Source organism: Dreissena polymorpha, chromosome 3 (assembly GCF_020536995.1).
Source record: "Dreissena polymorpha isolate Duluth1 chromosome 3, UMN_Dpol_1.0, whole genome shotgun sequence".
Classification (NCBI taxonomy): Eukaryota; Metazoa; Mollusca; class Bivalvia; order Myida; family Dreissenidae; genus Dreissena; species Dreissena polymorpha.
The window spans coordinates 138,903,179-138,926,490 of record NC_068357.1 but is presented as its reverse complement, the minus strand read 5'-3'; the positions used below and the strand labels follow the sequence as shown (position 1 = coordinate 138,926,490).

Below are 23,312 nucleotides of genomic sequence, written 5' to 3'. Positions count from 1 at the left end.
AAGGTTTTTCTGTTTTTTTACCTAGTGACCTAGTTTTTTACCCGGCACAACCCAGTTTTGAAATCGGCCAAGATTTCATTGGGACAAAGCTTCTGACCAAGTTTTATGAAGATGGGACAAGAAATGTGGCCTCTAGAGTGTTTACGAGCAAATTTTAACGGATGGATGGACGGACGGACATACGACGGACAAAGACCGGTCACAAAAGCTCACCTGAGCAATCAGGTGAGCTTAAAAGTTATCCTGCGTTTTTAAATAACAATATCATGATACATAACACAACATATTTTAATGAGTTGGTACATTTAAATCTACTTCCTTATAACACATTAAAGTCTTTTAACACATTTAAGTATTTTAAGATATGTACCGGTATCACCTTTTCATCACACAGGGGTTTTTCTGTCTATTTTGGGAAAAGGAGTCTGACCATATTGGGAATTTTTTATCGACAAAATTAGCCATTTTGGGAATTTTTGCTTCAATGAAACGGCTCATTTGGGGAAAAAATGTGAATTTATCATGCTTAAATAATTCAGTGGTTTAACAAATAAATTTGTTTGTATTTGTTATTTTGTCTTCTTTATATATAACATATGCAATATTGGGCATGTTCAACATTTATTCAATACTGCAGTTTTGTTTTTCAGTTACAGTTACACTCTGAGATAAGAACTGAACAGTCAAAACCTTATAGCAGATATTTTTTACCAAAACAAACACTGGTTAGTCACACAAGTTATAAGACACTTCATTCTTAAAAAAAAAAATAAATAAATAATTTTAAATTGGGATTTTTTTTTTAATTTCGGTTTGGGATCGGGTCCGTTTGCTTTGGGACTGCCTCCATTTTCTGGAGGCGCAGACAGTGCTGAAAAACCCCTGTCACATAATTATCGTCATTATATTATCATCATCCTTATGATAGCTTTTGTAACAAAACACAATCTAAATGCACGGAACATCTACAATGTATACATGTATCTATTACTGTTTATCCGAATACAATGTACTATACATGTCCGAAATATGTACACTTAAGAGTGCCTTACCTAAGGTGGCACTAAGGTGACATCACCGCTCAAAAAAAAAAAGTTGGAAAAACACAAGTTATGTTTTCCCGTCGCCAAAAAAAAATTAACTCGGGGGAAACACAAAATAAGTCTGTTTTCAGGAGTTTGTTTTTTTTGCCGACGGGAAAACAGAACTTCTGTTTTCGCGTCTTTTTTCCTTTTTGAGTGGAAAACACAATCGCTATATTGTGCGCACAAGATAATCGGCCAATCACAGACGCGGATTATATGGAGGGAACATTTGAAAACGTCCTAAAGGCAAGTTCTGATATAACAAAACACTACTACTACTACTACTACTACTACTACTACTACTACTACTACTACTAATACTACTAATACTACTGCTGCTGTTGTTGCTGCTGCTGTTACTACTACTACTACTACTACCTCTACTACTTCTACTACTACAACTACTACTACTACTACTACTACTAATACTAATACTAATACTACTACTAATACTACTAATACTATTACATCTAATACTGCTGCTGCTGTTGTTGCTGCTGCTGTTACTACTACTACTACTACTACCTCTACTACTACTACTACTACTACTACTACTACTACTACTACTACTACTACTACTACTACTACTACTGCTGCTGCTGTTGTTGCTGCTTCTGCTGCTGCTACTACTACTACTACTACTTCTACTTCTACTACTACTATTACTACTACTACTACTACTATCGCTACTGCTACTGCTGTTACTGCTCCTCCTCCTCCTCCTACTACTACTGCTACTGCTGCTACTGCTACTACTACTACTACTACTACTACTACTACTACTACTACTACTACTACTACTACTACTACAACTACTATTACTACTACTACTACTACTACTTCTGCTGCTGTTGTTGCTGCTTCTGCTGCTGCTACTACTACTACTATTACTACTACTACTGCTACTACTACTTCTACTACTATTAATACTACAACTACTACTATCGCTACTGCTACTGCTGCCATTACTTGCAAATTGAAACGCCAGTTTTGAATTGAACGCGGGTTGAATGTTAATTTACAATACGTCCGCCATTTACAATGTTGAAGGTCATGACGTAGCAATTTAATTCTAATCGGAGAATTTATATCTAATCGAGGAAATGTTTCTTCTCAATGTTTATGTCTAGTATTATTACTTGTTAGTATAAAAAATTAACTGCGATTCCAGTTTATATAAGATGGATGTTGCTCGTAATTATCGGTGGATTAACAAACTGACTAAACTCACTGGACTTACTAGTGGATCTACGTAATTAATAGACCTTTGATCAATTTGTTTTTTCTTTAATTACTTTTGCCAACTTTCTTTAACAGTGCCGTCTGCAAAGTCTGTAAAAAAACCTGCAATTATCGGATGGTCAATCAATTTTCACGTAATCACTGCTGCTAATTACCCAGTTAATGCGCACGCACTATTTAGACGTTGACATGTGTATTGGAAGAGATGAGATAAGAAAAAACAACGCCCATAGTATTCCCTCCATTATAGACCAAGTTTCATATACTGAAACATTAATTTCAATTTGGAGCACAGCGGGATTTATTACCATGGAACTCGAGATGTTAACTGACTGACGCGCAGGTCAAATTTTCGATGCGTCAAATTGACGCACGGCAGAAAAAAAGTTGCGTCAAAAATGAGTTATTTTTAATTTGCTCAAAACGCAGGATTCTGCGTCTATTTACATCCCTGCACATGCATGGTTAATATCAAGTTGCTATGTTCAATACTGCAAAAGTTATCAAACTTTAACAAAGGTTAAAGTTTTAGGACAGAATGACAGACAGACAGAAAGACAGACAGAGTCACAGACAGACAGACAGACAGACAGACAGCAAGGACAAAAACAATATACCCCCGACAGGGGTTGAAGAATTTTTCCAGAGCCACTCGCCCTGCAGGGCGAGTAGGCCTGACAATCCACTCGCCCTTCACTTTAATCTACTCGCCCTGCATTAAAAAAATAGATATCTTTATTTATAGTTATGATCAACCTGAACCTTTTAAACCTACTTAACATAGTGACACTAAACTGCAAACAAATTAACTACATTATCTGATGGATTATATTTGCTTTCCTTACGTTTTCTGCACCTCTTTCCTTTTCTCAATTCTTTCCACTTCTCGTTTTGACGACCTTTCTAATTCGTTCTGTTCCCTGTCGCCACCACCTTGCAGATATTTTAAAATAGAACCCTTTTCCATTTTAAAATTTCAAAGACAGGCTTGATTGACAAACGGTTACCGTTTCAATATGGAAAATTTTGCCTTAGGCTTCTGATCACGAAATTCGGTATTATTGTTTATTAATAATTACTTTTTTCTGTTTATTTTTAATTAAATATAAAAAGTATTATAATTAACCAGTGATGTATTATTGTTTTATTGATATTTACATTAAAATTCACGGAATGACCAATATATTTAACAGTTAATTCACTTTTAATCGATTAGCTTAGAGCACTGACAACGACGAAAAGAGCGCAGCCACTTTCGAGAATTATTTGTACTGTGCCCGTGACGTCATTTTTCATTGTCAAAACGAAAGTGCAGTTTCTTTGTGTACTTAACTTATTTTTTGTTCGTTCGAAAAATTGTTCGCAATTTGTATCCATGTGGAAGGAGTTCTGGAACTGAATTTATATTTCTCAACTTGAAAAACAGCACTCGCCCGGTCGGTCGAGTATTTAATAAATTTTACTCGCCCGACCGTCAACTTTACTCGCATATGCAAGTGGTCGAGTGGATTCTTCAACCCCTGCCTGATCTATCGATCCGGGGGCATAAAAAAGTCTGATAAAGGGAGACAATTCAAACTGAACTGATTGTTTATAATTAACCCCCTTTGTTTCAAAATAAATCTATTTTTAGTCATGGTGACCTTGACCTTGGAGATATTGACGTAATTCTTTCGCGAGACACACCGTCCAATGATGGTGAACAAATGTGCCAAATGATTTTAAAATCTCACAATGAATGACATACATGTAGTTATGGCCCGGACAAGCTCAGTCATGGCCATTTTTGACCTTTGAACTCAAAGTGTGACCTTTGACCTTGGAAATATCGACGTAATTCTTTCGCGCGAATCACCGTCTAATGATGGTGAACAAATGTGCCAAATGATTTTAATATCTCACAATGAACGACAAAGTTATGGCCCGGACAAGCTTGTTCTGCCCGCCCGCCAGCCCACCGACATTCACCAATCTAATAACCAGTTTTTTCCTTCGGAAAACCTGGTTAAATATATAATCTATGGGGGACCACTTAATACATGTAAACTGAAGTCGTATACCAAATTTGAACACATATTGTACAAGATAAATTTATACCAAATATCAAAGCTCAGGCACTCCTTTGTGTCATATGATAATTTTTTTAAGTTATTTACTATATACGTCTCTACAAAATTCAAATTTAAATTGAATGCCACATGTATGAGCTATTTTCTGAAAATAGGATAGAAGAGCAAACAAATATTTTTAATATATTATGCTTATCCAATCAATTACTACAATCAGGGCTCGCGCTAGGGGGCGACATGAGCGACTAAGTCGCTTTCTTACGCCAAATGTTGCCAAAAATTAAAGAAATTATAGATAAAAAGCGACTTCCAGTCTCCCTCTTATCAGAATTTGTCTACATCCGGTTTTCTCTAGTCAAGGTCTGACTCAATTTTTCAATACACACTGTCGCAGCCCGGAGCGTGTCGCAATTGAGTGACAGTTAATTTGAGGAAAACCCCGCCCCGATTCTCCCATTAGATTTATCTAATCGGGGATCGATATTGGTCAAGTCAGCATTCAAGTCACATGGTAGCTGCCCAATCAACATTGAGTTTGCTCACACATAATATTGGGTCATTCATGGAAATACACAGTTGATATTGTCGTCTGCCAACACTACATGTATAGCGGCCGATGGCAAACATCGTATTTAAAGATAAACAAATAAAAAGGAGCCTAACAAGAAAAAAATTATTTCTAAGTTGATCACTTTACATTTCTACCGACTATCGATCTGAATTAACAAAAGGATGATGATAAAATAAGTAGATCTATGTCGATGATGTTACAACTATCTTCCGATTATCGTTTGAAATTAAAAGGTGATAATTTAGTTGTTTTTTACCCACAAACTATGCTATTGTAATCAATATGTCAATAAAATTGTATATTAATTACATATTTGCTAGGTTTCCAATTTTCATTTTTTTGCTGTCAAACGATATGCACAATTTGTTTTATGTGCGTAACGCGTACAATTTTTCGGACTGTCGTTTTCGGATACATTATTTTCGTCAATTATAATTTAATTTCTAAGTTCTTTAAAAAAGAAATAGAATGAAGAATACAGATGAGGTGATGCGGACGGTGTGGTTTATCATTTTTCGAATTGTATTTATATGAAATTGCAATTGGAAAGAATATAAAACATAACAAATAATTACTAAGAAAGCATATGCTAAATGTCATATTTCAAACATAAATATTTATCTGGTCTGACAGTTTTATTAAGCTTATGTTATCTACTGCTTCATAAACATATTATCTTTACAATACTTTAGTCTGTATAATATGATATTTACATCAAAATGGATTGAATATAGAGCTAGTAAAATTTTAGTTATTTATCTGTCGTGTCTATTATTACTTGGTTAATAAGAACTGCAGGAAAAATTAAGATACACAAAAGAAATAAAATTATGTGTACTACAGTGGCATACTTCAATAATGTGATACACATATGTGTGTTGTAACGCCCTACATGCAAACCCTTGTGTCCGAGTCTCTCCACCTCTCCCTAGAGTCTCCTCACTTCTCCCTAAATCAGTGTTCAGGGAGAAGTCACTTCTCCCTAAAATTTGAGCCCAGCGTGAGCCCTGTACAAGTTAGTAACCTTCACATTGATTGTTTTAATGTGCAAGCAAGTTCACAAAGCCCAAATATGTCAAAAACATCAATGTCAAGTGCACTTACCAATATTGTTGCTTTCGAATAAATTTGGAGTTTCCAAGGGTTGAGCAAGGGTTGACTTTATGCCAGTATTCACCACAACCTGCACAGTTCCGTCTAGATGTTCCGTTTCTTCCAATGCGCCAGCCATATTTGAAGTGCTGCAACAAATGTTTTGTATCCATTTATTGAAAGAGCATTATTTCTCTGCAAATCGACACAAAAAGATGTCAAACGCACCAGCGCCCTAACACTACTTTTGGGGAAGGGGTCTGCAGCCCTTAGGAGGGGGAATTTTTTTGTAAATGGGGGAATTTTTATAACGAAAAAAAAACGACACTATGTTTAACTGTTATAAACATATATTTCTATATATGCGACTGTCTATATAGGACAGAAAGGTGGACTTTTACTCAATCTATATAACAGTCATCTTATTTAATTTTAAAAGTCGGCCATTATGTCCTTTTTGTTCCTAAAACAAGCTAGTGCTGTGTCCATTTGCATGCAAAGTTTGTCTTAAACCAAAGATCGTGACCATGATATATCCGGAGCGCGATATAAATTGTCAGGTTATTCATGCATGTTTATGTATGTATTAGCTTAGTTTGGCAATCTCAAAACACGCTATTTACCTACCTTATTGAAGTGTTATATCCATATGTTATTCCTTGGTATAAAACAAAACATTATTCCATGTAAGTATTTTCAAATGCGACAGGGTATAATTAAATTTGTGATCCGAAAACAATTGTCAAGTTTTATTGTTCAAGAAAGCATGCACAAATTAGACCCATGTACAAAATGATGTCATTCATTCTCATGGAAAGCATGGGCTTTAATAGTACATCTAAATTATAAGCAAGTAGTTTACACTGTATCTAACGCGCAAAGATTTTTAAGGTTCATGGGGGGGATAAAATTCATTAAAACTTCGCTTTGGTTTTTCTTCATTGAATGTGGTACAATATGGTCAAACTATATATCCTTTTAAAGCTAAAGACGGATAGAATAACATAAACACATTTTTGACAGTCAATATTTGTGTGCTTTATTCATATTTTGGTTTAAAACCAATATATTTTTACACTAATTTACAAAATCTCAATCTAAAGTTAGGAAGGATATGCACTACCTTAAGTGGAATAAATACAAAGCTATATACATATACAAGGTCAAGTTAGCAACATTTCACAGAAAATTATTGTCATAAAACAACAAATGAGTTTTTATTCAACTGCCTTTTTTGGATAAATATCCTAAACAAAGTTCTAAAAATAACTAAAACGTAACTACTTTTTAAAAATCCAGGTATGGTGGATAATAAGAGTCACAATTCTATTTTAAAGGCTTAACAATTGTGTTATTTACCTCTCAACCAAATTGCAAATTTTAAACCATCTCAAATTGAAATAGATTGCAGACGACATTTAAAATTGTAAACGAATAAAAAGAAATTGGCAAACGATTGATTTTATATTTCTATTCCTTCTACCCATTTTGAAAGCGTGGCCATCGCTGTGATCCGTAGAAAAACGTGCAAAACAAATCGGTCGAAACCACGTGCAGTGGTGAGAAAAACGGGTATGTGTATACACATACCTGAGAAAACACAATACTTATTTTGACAGTTGGGTGGCAACTAGTAAAACAACTTTTAACATTAATCAGCAAGAGATCGCACTAAATAATAGAAATGACCACGTAGAGATATCATCACTTACCTTATTACAAATATTATCCAGCTGAAAATTGTCCCCCACACGTCTTTTTTAGTTTATTTGTATTGTTTTTCTGGAGCCGAAGTGCATCTCACAGACTATCCATCCAACTTCCGTTGTTTTCACTTTCGTTATTAAAAACTCCGTTTAAAAGAATTATTTATACTTCTAGATTGTTAAAGCGATGTATTATTATATATTATCTATAGAATAGTATACCGTGATGAATTGAACAGATTTACGTATCGATCTTTCTATCAGTCTGTAAGCGTACTATTTTATGCGCAATAATATATGTCGTGTGATTCGACAACGATTGTAAACATTGGTGAAATGCTTCTTACATAGTTATTCTTTTGAGTGTTTATGAGGTCTGATCGTGCAGTTTGCAAACATCAACGGAAAGATTACAATCCAATGCATTTGTCATCGTCAACCGTTTGGAATGTCAATTAGGCGATGAGTGAGTTTTTAGCATGTTTCTTTCTATTTTATTGATTTAAAAATGGCCTCCCCCATGGCGATGAAATGACATGTGTTCGAGTTTTGATATTTCTAGATATGTAAACTTTTTTTACTATTTAAGCGTAACTTGCCCTCGTCAATGTCGATATTATTCACTAGTTATATAATTTTCCGCCGAAATACGTGGAATAAACATGATTCAGATTTTTGAAAATAATGTTTATTTTAGTGTTAAAATCGCTTTGTATTTTGATTGATTTTGTAGATGTTATGATACGTTGATGTACAAAATTGGTAGCAGTTTGAAGGAAAAACAACCTTTAAAGCATATATGTATACATTTTCAATGTGGCACTCTTCCTTTAGTCAAATTTGAGTTCAATGCTAGGGGTCCCACATTTTTCAAAATGAAGCCTCTACATGAACCTTAAGATAGGTCAGTATTGACTTGTGACATTTACAGTTATAATTGTATACACCTTCATGTGTGCACTGGTGTGTTTCGGCAGTTCAAAGCAAATTCAAGAGAGAATGGTAACACCCGAAATGACCTGTGATGTTTGGCAAATGGTGTTATTGTTTATCGCAGTACACAGGTGTTAAAGTGATGTACAATGAAAGCAGACATTCTGGTCAAAGCTGGATAATGAATATCGGATTAAACACAAAATTAAAGTGGGTGAAAAAAGGGTTAAATACTTGTTTGATATATTGGAGTCAATTTTCAACTATAAATCATCGATTTTTTTTATATTCTTTTTATTTTTCTGAGGGGGAAAAAATCAGTTTTTTGGGGGGGGGGGGAAATATACTTTTCAGGTGGGGGACTGCCGCCGAAATTGGCGGCAGATTTGATAGATTGAGGGCCCTGCGCACATAAGAGGAAATAATAAAAAACCAACAAGTATCAAAGCCTTGTAGGAAGCATTATTGATGTTAAACAAAACAAGAAATGTGTTCGTCAGAAACACAATGCCTCCTACTGCGCCGCTTGAAATAAAATATATATTTATCATTTTGCGGTATAGAAATCATCTCCCTTTATAGCTTATTACTTCTCTTGGATTTTTCCAATCCAACCGGGGGGGGGGGGTGAATGCATATGCATGCATTATGTAACATGCCTTGTTGTTTTAAAAGGTATAGGACGCAAGCTATCAATTAAGGTAAAAAAGCTAAAACTAATTTTTGAAAGTCTGTCGAAGATTTATTCGGGTGGACAAACAGGCTCGAAATATTGCTTGGTTATCGGTCCACTGTGAGTAAATAGCTGGCCAGATTTCTTTGAAGTAAACGATTTTTGAAAGGTTATCCAATTGCCCATAAAAGGACCAAGGGATGCTTTGGATTAAAGCTTTTTTGACATTTTTGCGGCCCGCAAAGACAGGTCTATGATAAATGCAAGTTAATGACCTTGTTATGATTCCAATATCAGAGGGTCAGGGGTTAACGTAAGAAATTGACACTCACTTGCCCAGGGGGCAAGTTACTTTGAACATCTACTTGCCCTCATTAAAAACTGGTTGCCCTATTTTGAAGTCAATTTTTTATTGTCATTTGATCTTTAAAGCATTGATTCACATGCATTATTATTCTAGATTTAATTTCAGCTATATTCAATGTATCAACAATAAAATAACAATCGTTTTTATAATATGAAGTTGTCAACAAAACAAAATCTGGACAGTTTTATTTCATTGAATAGTCACTATTGAATACAATACATATGAAAAGTTTATTACTATTAAAATTTTAAAACGATATACTTGTCACTATATCTATACAAGTTATGGCATAGATTAAAAGGGGGGAGGGCTTAAAATAGTACTGTGAAAATGATTGTTCAGAGATTGAAAATCATCATGATGTCTTTAATGAAGAGTTTCTCACTATTTTGAACTGTGAATATGTAACATACAAGTTATTCACAATTTATGCTTTCGTGATTCATTTTCATATATTCTCTTCCTTTCTTTTTCGGTTGTTTTGGTTTGTTCCTTTGAGTGTTTCCAGTTACTTTTATTACCGAGAGCGCCGATGGCGTTAAAAGCATAGGTGCAAGATACAGGGAAGAATGGCGTCACGTGGTATAATGTAGTTCGATATCGCCATCCGCGAATTTCTCAAATCAATAATTTCAAACAATTACCGACTATTTAAATAGATAATCTTTCCATTTACATCAGTGTTTGAAACGCTTATGAAAAATAATTACCCAAGCCTTTCAAAATTTAAGCACGGACAGATCTGTATCGAACTATTGTTTTCACAAATGAAAATAGACGCTACCCTATTCTTCTGCGTCAAGAATTTGTCGTAAAACTTGTGGTAAGCGTTAGATGCAGACGTGCACAACAGATTGAGTTCTGAATACAGATTTCTGAATGCAGATTTTTATAGAAACTCCTCACAGCAGTTACTTCCCTTGCTTCGCCCGGTCAGTAACTTCTAGTATAAGGGAGGCCACTGCGTAGGAGATTGAGATTTATAGTGCAGATAGAATTGTTTTACGAACGAAATTTGTTTTAGGTTATAAGAAGATTTTTTGACATAAAACGGTCTTAGAAAAATTCACTAAAAACGGTGTCAGCAATATTCTTGGAAGAAAACGTTAGAAAAACGTTTACAAAAAAAAATTGTAAGAATGACCATATACTAAATTAAATAGATATTTCGTCTGATTTTTGATCAGGTAAGGCTTCATAAAGGGCAACCAATCGATGTGGATTTTTGAAATGTGGTATATACCATAAGCATAGGTGCGTAAACGCACCTATGCTAAAAATAGAAAAGATCGGCTGGACGCTACCGTCCGCCATGTTGAAACGTCTGCCGAGTAGAACTTGTTTTGAGCGTTTAGATTGGCTTATACAATGCAAGCGACCAATCAAATCTCGTTTTACTTGTACTTGATAAACAAATATATTGACCCAAAGAAAATAAATAGATACAAGGGGAAAAGTCGAAAAAAATACCGCAAGTATGCTAATACGCAACGGACTTGCCTGGCGGACTATCTACTTTGGAAAATCACTTGCCCGCGACGATTTTAACCCGGCACGGGCAAGCGGGCGTCCGCTTAAAAAAAGCCCTGAGGGTAGGGGATTTTTTGTCATGGCTCTTCAATTTTTCTCTCATTTAACATGATTATATATATTTATTTGAATATTTTGGGCTCCTGGGCCCATAAACTATCCAGGGTACGTTATTTCCACCTGTGGTTCAAGGTCGACGGTGGTTCAACAGACAACACCTTGCCTATTGTAAAAATGTGAAATTCAGATAATATGTAATAAATGAACAATTTTGTGTTCAAAATGATAAGAAACTGATAAAAAGATACTAAAATATAAGAAAAACCAAGAATGCTTACACTTACAGGTCGCAATTCGAAGAATCTCAAACAAATATAATCTTAAGGAAAATGTTCCAGAGAAAAGGGCGGAAGAAGATGGATTCACCACATACATGTACAATCGGGAATCCTCGGACGATTCCGCCATAACGGCGATCCAATCTGAACGCATCGGACAATGGGCTACACCACAAACGATCGCCGATATGGCGGAATTGTCCGAGGTGTCCCGATTGAACGGCGATCCACACAGACGGTGTGGTGTAGCCCACTGTCCGAAGCGTTCAGATTCAATCGTGATACATCGGCTCAATCGTGATACATCGGCTATCTCGGATTCCTCCGTAAGATAGGATATTGATTTATGAAATCGTCTGCTGATCCAGAGTGACATCGGCTATCTCGGCAACCTCCGCGCAGTGATTTGACGGGAACCAGCATAGCTGGTTGTATGTGAGAGCAAGGAACGACAACTCTGCATGGAGATTGCTATCTCGGATTCCTCCGATTATGAAATAAATCGTCTGCTGATCCAGAGTGCGTTCAGATTGATACATGTAAGGTTACAATCCACTATGATAACTCTTAACTTGTTCCCTATATATGCATTAGCTACTTCTATGCTTTTAAGCAAAAATTGTCTTATACTATAGACCGTACTTTACGGAGGCACACTAAACGATTAACTCTGTATATATCTATTTCATTGTGCGAAACCGTCTTTCCGTATTATCCTTTAAGTTTATTTTACATTTTATCGTGTCAGGTGGACACTTTTTAACATCCGGCTACCTGATATAATGTACAAAAGCATGTTTTATCGCACAGGTGAAGGGCGCGTAGCCAAGTCACTTTAACACTATCAATTTTTCATAAAACAACATTTTTCATCATATTGGACCAAAAAAAAATAAAAAAAATTCTGATATATATGAACAAGGTAGGTATCTCTTGATACAAGAAAATAACCTTCATCAACATTTTATTCGATTTATTGCCTAAATGGCGGTCAATTTTCGTAAACTATGTACCATTTTGTTGGGAAAGGTTGCCTCGTGACGAAAAATGACCACAAACGGCTACCTGTGTTTTATCGCCTACGTATATAATTGTGTGATTGCGAGAATTCACTCATTCTGTGCGACAGCATCAGACACTACCAGAGGCTTCAACCTCAAACTACCAAGGGCAGAACTACTAGCCTTTTGGGTACTCCGACAAGTCAACGGCGGAAATCTCACAACAACAACATAGGCTAACAACAGACAATATCAAAATATTATTCTGGCGATCAGACATCAAGTGTGGCCATACCACGTGGTCCGTGACGTCATTTTGGCTAGCACGCCAAGTAGAAAATTGTAAACATTGCCTCTGAAAAGAAACTTCAAATCCACGGAAGTATCTTATTATTAACTTAAATTTGACGAAATAAAGCGCAGTCTATGGGTAAAGTTGAGCACTATTCCCGGTTATATAAATATTTGACACCAGATGAGTAGTTTGGTCTATCATTCGAGGCAAATTCCTAGTTTTTCGTTACAATAAACGCTAGCACGACAAGCACATTTTTAAATCTTCAAAACTATCCGTTTTATATTCATTTTTGCAATGTACTAATATATTCGGACGTGAAAAATTCCATATAATATGTGTTTTGTCCGAAAAAAATATATCTTAAAACACCATCTAATGACATGTCTAATGTAGACCAACAATTTGGTCATATATGGTATTTATTTAAATTATTTCAAATTGTATTACAAACATATTTTCTTATTTCTTATTTATCAGAACTTTTTGTTTGCCTACTAAAATCGTTTCAATCGGGTGAAGCTATTGTCTATAAGCGGTATAATTTTCCCAAATTACGCAAATGCAACGGTCCAGTTACTTATATAGCATATTCACCTGACAGGTTTTATAACCATTTTCATGTTGCAAAATACATCTGTGATGTGTCACCGGATGAACGCAAATACATTTTTTATAAAGTCCAAGTTCACGATAATTTTGAATCAAATTTGGTGCCAAATAAATTGGACGCTTATTTTTTAAGTGCACTGTAAAGTCCATCGTCCACAATTAAGTCACTTTTCTTCAATGGCAGATTTAAACAACATCCAAAAATTAACAAACTTACTCGAAGTCACAAAGTCACACACCAAAACGTACATGCATCTGAAAAATATTATAATTTCACATAAACGTTTCAATAAATATCAACATCACATGTCTTGTTATAAACATAACACTATTTTTTATGCGTAAAAAATCACGATTAGCATACATCAAACTTAACAAATATTTCATTTACAAATTAATTGTGTTTTCAAATGTCACAAACACTACATTTCAAGCGACCTGTATCGATTTATTCAAAATACCGATACAATACACGTTTATTAAAAGACATACATGCCTCGCTAACTTTACGCACATATGCAAATCAAATAATTTTAATCAAGAAGCAACAAGATATATACGAAATACATTGGGGCGAGTTGTCTTTCGGTTCGAGCGACTGGTCCAGTAGACTTGGGGCGAATTGACCATATTTTGGGGGAAAGTTTCTTGGGGCGAGTTGGCTTTGAGGCGAGATGTCTGGCACCCAGGTCGCAGTACACTGATTGCTTTTCGTTTATTAAATTTAAAAAAAACGTACATTATGACGGTCTGCTTGCAATATTAATGAAAATGTTAAATGAAAATATACTATCGCGAACTATTTTACGAGCATTATTACAGGTTGTGCAACTCACACCAAAAAATCTACATGCAGTTAGCTTCGTTGGCCGTGACATGAACTAAGTGTTATGTACATGTAGCCTTAGTAGATAATGATGTCGAATATTAGCACTGTTCCGAATTTCAGCATTAATATGTCAAGAAGATTAGTGAGTTAAAACATTGTCGTGTTTTAGGGTGTATGCACAGGATAACGCCCGTAGATTGCCATTCAGTGAAATTTAACGTGTTCTTGAAGTTTATTCATTGCATTCGGTTGTGGTTATGAAGGGGTTCATATAGACCCAATGAGAAGTCAGCCTAGTCCAGAGTATATTTTCAAGATAACGATTTAGTTGCAATAATCCAACTCCCATCTACTAACCCTCGGGTCCTTTGGGCGTGTTTTGCTCCCCGGGGATTGAGTCATTAACGTGAAATGTAAACTTGCCTCACCGCAATATTTGTCTGCACTCGGGATGCAACCGCTGTCCCAAGTATACGGACCAGACAAAAGGACAATGTTTCCGGACCATACATACCATGTCTGAAATATATTAAATTCGTGTTCGTTTAACATTGTATTCTTCAATTTAATAAAATATTAAAGATGATGTGAATATGCGATTAATTTTTACACTGTTACGTCGTTTAATGACATAGTTGATAGGTGTGTAACGCACGGTACGTGTATAAATACCGAATACATTTGCAGACAATATGTGCCATTTCTGAATATGTACTTCGTGTTCATTCAATATTGTATTAATAATTTTCAGAAAATATTATATTTACTATCGGTTTATAATGTAAAATTTATATGACCTCAAACTCTATAGCAACTGGGGGTTTGGAACGCATGTTGCTGCGGAGCCGCGATTGTGTACATATTCTGCTATTTCGAGCATAGGGTGGTTGATTCGGATCGGAGAACTGCTCCAACACACGACGGACTATGACGGATGCATTATCAACTGAATCTTCACAAGTTGCCACTTAATATGTTATCAATATCGAAACTCGTATTAGCAATTATTATAATACCAATGTTGCTGTAATAAATAATATTTAATGTTTGTGATATATATTATAGATAACATTCATGTATTACTTCTTTCGCTTCCCGAAAAGTAGTGAGTTGGCCGGGGTTTCTTGTGTGACTGTGTGTACGTGCGCCTTTCACATCCCCAGTTTGCTGTATTACTGCCGGACAACCGATTCGCCTCCCTCGACGCTGCATCTCCACCCCGTCTCACCAGAATTGAACGCTCTCCACCCCGTCTCACCAGAATTAAACGTTCGCTTAAAAAACGAACACACAGCCTTCGCTGGAGACTGGCTTCTTCGGACCTTTCTTTGATCTACCTTTCATTATTGTTTAGGTAGGTTATCCGTCCAATACTACAGCAGGCACGGTTTCATCGCTGAGATGACTAAAAATAATAGTTGTTTAAGCATTATTTTATTGGAGTACTTTCCGATTAATTAAAAAAATTAAACCTATAACCATTTGATATATATTTTCATACTAATAAATTATTTTTTAACTTACTAGTAAATCACTTAGCATCTCGTTCTGAAAACGCCATTGAAAGTTTCGGCCGAGTCACGTCGAATATTGATGATGTGACGTTTGTTGTTGCCACTGAAACGGACACGCTATCACGCCATTAATCACAGCTTACGCCCAGTGGCACCAGTAACATATCATCTGATGACAGAATAAATACAATAAAATAATGTACTATAACTTCTGGCAAATTAATTTTAATTTCCATTTTAATAAAGTCATGACTATGCATTGGCTTTAACATTATAATTATATATAATGTTTTTTTTATATCATATATCATTTGTAACAGTTGATTAATTTCGAAATTGCTGGTAAATGTATAGTAACAACTTAAAAATACTCTTTATATATCATTCTAATGTATTATCACATGCAATAATCGTTTTTTTAACATTGCTGGTAAATTTCATGTGGTCACTTAAAATAACTTTTACTGTTTTGCTACCATGTTTAATTTTAGTTATGTCATAATGTAATGTTTTGAAACGCCGTGGAGGACATCATCTAATCTTAGAGGGGATCAATGTCATGGTCAATGCAATTACTTGTTATCACGTCATAAACAACAAGACTATTGCCAAGCAATATATGTCCCCTACTGGCTCCACCATTGTCATATATATATTTTATATATATATTTGTTGCCATAGCATCCATAATTTTTGGCGTAGGAACAAAATGGAATGACGTGCATAATGTCCACATTGCCATCTATCCATGTTTCAAGTTTCATGAACAAAATATGAAGAACTTGTAAAGTTATCGCAGGATCCAGAAAAAATGTGACAGACAGACAGACTCACAGACAGACGCACAGAGCGCAAACCATAAGTCCCCTCCGGTGAAACTTTACTCACGATAACAATATAATGTTTAACTGAACGATGTTTTATTCGTTTAGATACAGAGAGGGTAATAACGCGATAGTCAAGATGGCGACGTTCATGTTTGTTTAAATACCGTTCACTTTCCAGCCATATCAGCAAGAAAGTTAACAGCGTTTATTTCGTGTTGATATTCGCTCTTTATCTCGACTTTACTCACTGCGAAATTTCTTAACGGGATGACCTAATCAAAGCTTCACTAAGACAATTTGCGGAGAGTAAGGCGAGATATAAAGCGAATTTTAATACGACATAAAAGCTAATCACATGTTTACTGATATGGCTGGAAAGACAGAGGGGGTAATCACGTGATGATCTAAACGGAATCAAGATGGCGACGACCATGCCGAAACAGGTAGTGTTTGCTGTTTTTACCCTTTGTTGACGGAATTTAATTTTTTAAGGCTGCCCACTTTCCAGCCACATTGCTAAGAAGGGTTATTTTGTGTTGAAAATCGATCTAAAACTCGACTTTACTCGGTGCAAAATTTTTAAGCGAGGACTGTTCGCCATGTATTTTGTGATCTTTGCTGGGTTTCACAATGGAAAATTCGCCCTCGTGATGAAAATATTGCAATTGTAATATCTTGTTTCGAGTGTTAAGTAAATGTTTATTTATGCGTATGGTTAGTTAGGGGCATTTGAAAATCGTTTTTAAATGTATGCAAGCTAAAAATAATATATGATCTAAAGGGGTCCCGTATTTTTCATGATCTAAAAGGGATCCCGTTTTATATTACAAACAGAATCCCCACGGAGGACGTGTACAAAATTAAACAATTGTCGTTTTACGTAAGCACAAAGAAACAGCTATCAATTATGTATTTATTTTATAGTAGATAATATAGATAATATAAAACAGCGAAAAATCTGTATCGGCATGGACGTCGCCATCTTGACTATCACGTGATGACCCCCTCTGACGCTAAGGTTTTACTTACAGTTGTTGTCACGGGGTAAATGTAGTTTTCAATCTGATAACTTTTCAATTAAACACAATACTTTTCCCTATGGACAACGACTAACAATAATAATATCACTCAGGTTCGATATCCCAATCACTGATTGTGCTTATCCAACCATTTTTGAATCCTTCACGATTTGTCGCGAATTTTCACACGCGATATTTTTACTTTAAATGTTAAACATTCATTTCTTTATTGTTAATGTTTATTATAAACATGTTCATGTAAATATCATTTTTATTGCTTTTAATGTATGTGCATTAATTGAATTAATACATGCATTTTATATCATTGTATTTATTACTTCTATTTTCATATATTGCTTGATTTATAAAATTGATTTCATTTTCCTATGTCTTGTTCACGCACTCTATACCTCTAGCGATAGCAACTGCCGTAATTACCCTTAAGTTTTCGGACACTCTAAATTTTCGAAGACCCTCGTTTTTAGCCAAATAATTACTGTTCGTGACTCTAAATTTTCGGGCATACAGATTTTTGTCCAAAATTAACGACTCTAAATTTTCGGACTGTTTATTTTACAACGCTATTTTACCAGAATTCTGACATGTTGCACTTATCTGGTGAAACTTCGATCATGCGTGTTTTTCAACCGGATTAAAAAGTCATAAAACCTGGCAGACGAATGCCTTAGTGCAAAGGACCATTACATTTTTTGTCATTGAGTGCATAACTATGTGTATCGGTTAAGGACAATGGTTTCACCTATCAGATTAACCTGAAACATACATGAAAGTAATTTGTACAATACGACGTATTATTTTACAAGCACATGCTATTATTCGTTTAAACAATTGTCGTTATACACATTGCATACCCGAATCCGATCGATGCAATATTTTTTTAGAGTAACTCTAAATTTCATATCATATTTATTTTGGAATTTTTTTGTATCTAAATTTTCGGACACAAAACAAAAAAATATGTGTAAAAAACTTTGAGTAATTACGGTAAGTAGGGCACCGATGACGGGCAAAACGGAATACCCATAAGCCGATTTGTCTTTGCTTGCTTACACACCACGGGTCCTGGTCGGGAACAGGCTGACATAATGCACAACAAAACTCTTCTCACCTCATATCAAATATCTAAAACACAAACTATAACGACGGAAGGGTATGTCCTATAGGTTCATCATTATGCCAAACGACTTCTGTGGATGAACTTAAACGTTTTTGGTAAATAAATCAGGGCTCCGCGAAACCCTCTTTTTTTCTATCTCTTAAGCTGTAACCTGCTACCGACTACGCGATTAGGGGCGAGCACGAATATAACATACTTCCACTCATCTGTGGAAGAGGCAATAAGTGAGAACGTGGGACTCCACCTCCTATCCACGGTGCAAACTCTAAATAAGAGTACGCGTATAAAAAGTGCAAATAATGTTTTATTTAAATATGACTGCAACATTTTTCATATGAAGACCTGTACATATTATAATATATTGAGTAGAGCGTGTCAGCTGGGCTAGTCGCGCGCCCCTTGCGAATTTCCATCCAGTCCGCGCCTTTGGCGCTGTTGACATGACCTACTTAATATGAGAAACAAATAATGGTGGCGGCTTTCTCTTGTCATGCATGCTCTCATATTTTTGCATATTGTTTTGTATGCAGTACATGGTATTTGTGAAAGCGAACACCGACTTCGTCTGAACCGCAGTGCAGAGTACACACACATGATTGTTTGATAACTCTCTTTTGCAGTTGTCCTTATAGTGCTAGTCCGTTGCAAAATTATGTTTGTCATCTGAGCTAAATTAAGAGTGTATGAATGAAAACTTAATAAATCGTTTTACTCTGAAATTACAAGGATAAGAGGTTTAATATTTTGTGCGTAACTTCGTCTAGTGGTCTTATACTAAAATTATTTATAGCATACCCTTGTGTAAACATATAAAATCGTAGGGTCACATTATTTATAAAGACTCATATTTAATATGTCTCAAAATCTCAATCATAAAAACGACAAGGCCCAGATCTGTAATACTGTGCATGTAACATCATATGTTGGTCTCTAATAGGAGTGTTCAAATTATTCCTAAATTATGTTCAAATCGGCAAGCCCAGAGGCTTGATTGTTTCTTTAATATGTTTATAGTGATAACGCCATTAAAAACTGAAGTAAATTACTCATGGTTCAATTAACCATATTTTATGTTTGTAACTTTACATTACCGAAGCTGCATTAATATTCGAGTAAATCGTTACACGGGATTTAAGGTATATCTTGTAAAGCTAAGAAAGGGCAATAACTCCGGTTATGTTAAAAATAAAACAACATATAAATACTTTTATAAACCGGGATATCCAATCCCCACCACACCCCCTAACCACTCCTCAATTGAATATCTTCGTAAAATGTTTTAAAATAATTAAAATCATCATAAGTCCAAACTTTTGAACGTCTAGGAAGTTAGGAATACTGCGACAAACTCCGATACCTCACATAATGATTCCTAGGCGCAAAAGGACCTTTTTTACTTCGAAAATACACAAACAGTACAATCTGATTTTACTTTCGTACTTAACGTCACTGTTATCACAAGTCACAACAAGTAAAAATACCTTACTTCGTATGTTCTACAGCTAGCGTTATCTATTAGTTTTACTACTTTTACGACCACTGTCCCATACGGTGTCTTGCATGTCTCGTTAATTTAGTTAATTGACCCTTCAGATTTTCCACACACACACGCATTTTTCTGAGTCGGCATTACCTCTGACAATAATGATACCTAGTCATGATGTGTGTTTAATTTTGTCACCAAGAATAAGTACATGCGTATTATTTATCGTGACAAATCGTCATCGCCGTCATCATCACCACCAGCGGCGGCAGAAACAGTCAAAGCGGCAGCAGCAACAACAAAAAACATAGAATCAAACGTAGCAAAAGCAAAATCACTACTATCACCAATTATCACTACGGTCAGCAATATACACTTATTTCATGGATGCGCGGTGAACAGTCAAAACTGTTTCCCAAGGTATCAGGGATAACTTTGGTACTGTTGCCCGAGGCCGATAAGCCGAGGGCAACCGTTCCAAATGTCAGCCCTGATACCGAGGGACAACATTTTTGACTGTTCACCAAGCATCCATTAAATAAGTGTTTTATTACCTGATCAAATTTCCAACATAGAAATAACAGCAAACTAAATTTTTATTTACACACAACAGTAATCGATAAAATAAATAATTTTGACTGTTTAACTGTAAAATGACGTCATTTTTTCGACGAAATGACGTCATTATTTCAGCGGGCAACAGTTCAAACTGTTGACCGGTCAACAGTTCGATATTCACCGGTAACAGTTTAAAACATTGCAAATTTCTTTTCGACGAGGAAATAGCAAAAAATAATCATTTATCATTTATATAAGACGTCAGGTAATAACATCAATTATTTTTGCCATTATCAATCATCATTATCATTGTTGACGACCATCACAATCATCATTATCATTGTTGACGACCATCGTCGTCATGGTCGTCATTATCCGATCATTGCTTTTTTCACTAAACCGATACATTTTTATTGTTACTCTTGTGTAATGTAAAACAGTGTGTAGGCGAGATTTACATCTACATCGCTAAATTCTGTATTACATCTGATTTATGTATTACGTGTGACATAAGCAGCAATACAATTATCAACGATCGACATATTTATGGTTAAAGCGAGTATTATACGTTGATTCAAACAATAAAAACAAACATTCAGGGCGTTAACCAATCACGTAACATTCTTAATTGATATTATTTGGGTGAATTTATCGACATATAAACTGCGACGAACTAAGACAAGTGTGGCTAATAGTTGTTATAGTTTGGGTCACCAGGTCGTCAGTATATACCTGATGTCGGCGATCGACCAGAGGTCATTTGTAACATACTGCTTCTAAAGAGCTTAATTAAATACACTCACGATTGAAAAAGCAGTATGTTGCCTTGGAATAAACTGTTAATGTTAATTCCATAATATACAGCTCAGACGATGTCCATTGCAAATATTCTCAACTAAATTAAATAATTTGTAAACTATCTTCATGCTCTGATAAATCCGAAATAATAGAAAGTATCCAGTTGTGTTTTATAACAAAGTATAATACTATAAACACTTTGATCAAGAATTTCAATGCAAGAAGGGACACAAAAATAACGAAAGCTATTAATGAATTCAAGTAATTCATGTTGGACCCTTTGAAATATCTTAAACAGATAAAAATATATCTTAAAATATCTTACAGGTTCTCCCTCCATAGTAATGACGAGGTTGTAGTGGCTGTTTCCGTCCAAGTTGTCATGTTCTCGCTTCATCGGCATTATTTTCATTAGACTTAAAATACTTGATGTTCAAGAATGATGATGTGTACCGACACTAATTGCGTTATCCAACCCTTTTAAACGATGATGCCATTGCGCTCTGATTGTATTGAAAGATTCGTTTAATAGTACAATTTATAAAACGACAATTTTGTAGAAGGAATTCATAAAAAAGAACGTAACAGACTTTGAAATGGTTGACCCTTTAAATGGCGAAGGCCATAAGAGCTCGGTGGTGCTAACAAGAGTAATGCTTACAGTTTGCATACGTTACAATATAAAGAAGTGAAACTCCAGCTGCTGGAGCAGTATTGAATTTTCATTAAAAACAATTAGTTGGTCCTTTATTTAAGTCAAGTGACCGATTGCCCAAACAGTACAAAACAGCACAATACAGCACAATACAAACCAACATAAACACAAAATATGAATAAAGCTGGGGTCGCCGCCTTGGAACGGTCAATGCAAAGCATTGGGGGTTTAAACCTGGTTATAGAGCGCTCAACCTCACACTTGGCCCAGCAATATTCATAATACATTCAAGTGTAAATAAAATTTAACGTCATAGCATTGTAACTCAAATTAAACAATAATAAAAGGGAATTAAAACGCATTCAATTTAATTACTATTTAATTACTCAATTGCATTGAAGATACAAGAGTAACAGAATTACAACTTTTTGACGAACGATCAAATAAAACTATTAACAATTGTCAACTACATTCCTTCTTTATAGAAAAGATTTGAGAATGTAGAATCATAGAGTTAATATCTCAGATAATCATCGCGCAAATACAGGAAGAATCAGCAATAATGGGTGTAAAAATTCCATATTACATAGCTTGGTTGTTTATGTGACTGCTAAACAAATTAAAAATAATTAAATCAATCAAGAAACGCCTATCAGAGAGAAAATATAAATAAAATGGAACGTTATAAACCCAATGACCTATGCATGTAGATTACAACTGGGAAAGTCGGTCGTATGACGTCACAAAAATCCATAATTGCATAATGACGTGAACAAATTCCAAGGGCAGTACTAAATAAAAATATTAATCGGGCTGTATTACTAATAAAACAAGTTTACGTGATTTAATATTAAGAAGCAAATGAATACAAATGGTAATTCGATTAAAGCGACATTATTGGAATCAAACAGTATATAGGTGTTTTGACAACTGAAGACAGAAATGATTTGATGTACGATTTGAGTCCAAATGTAGTT

The 23,312-nt window shown here is 35.2% G+C and overlaps 1 protein-coding gene and 1 long non-coding RNA gene across 5 annotated transcripts in view; both read right to left on the bottom strand.

Annotated features, from left to right (window-relative positions):
* Positions 1-11,715, bottom strand: part of LOC127871651 (uncharacterized) — a 36,792-nt gene extending 25,077 nt beyond the window's left edge. For 2 of the 4 annotated variants that reach the window (XR_008045492.1, XM_052414770.1), the window contains exons 1-2: positions 11,613-11,715; positions 6,072-6,208 (exon numbers count right to left, since the gene is read on the bottom strand). Coding sequence is in view for 3 of the 4 variants with exons in the window: in XM_052414770.1 (XP_052270730.1) it covers positions 6,072-6,198 (127 nt within the window). In the remaining variant the exon portion in view is untranslated. Of the gene's footprint in view, positions 1-6,071; positions 6,209-7,771; positions 8,868-11,606 lie in introns of those variants that run through there. The other 2 variants (XM_052414771.1, XM_052414772.1) reach the window with 2 other exon arrangements.
* The window catches only part of LOC127871658 (uncharacterized), a 93,357-nt gene that overhangs the window by 25,077 nt on the left and 44,968 nt on the right, over positions 1-23,312 (bottom strand). The window lies entirely within an intron of this gene.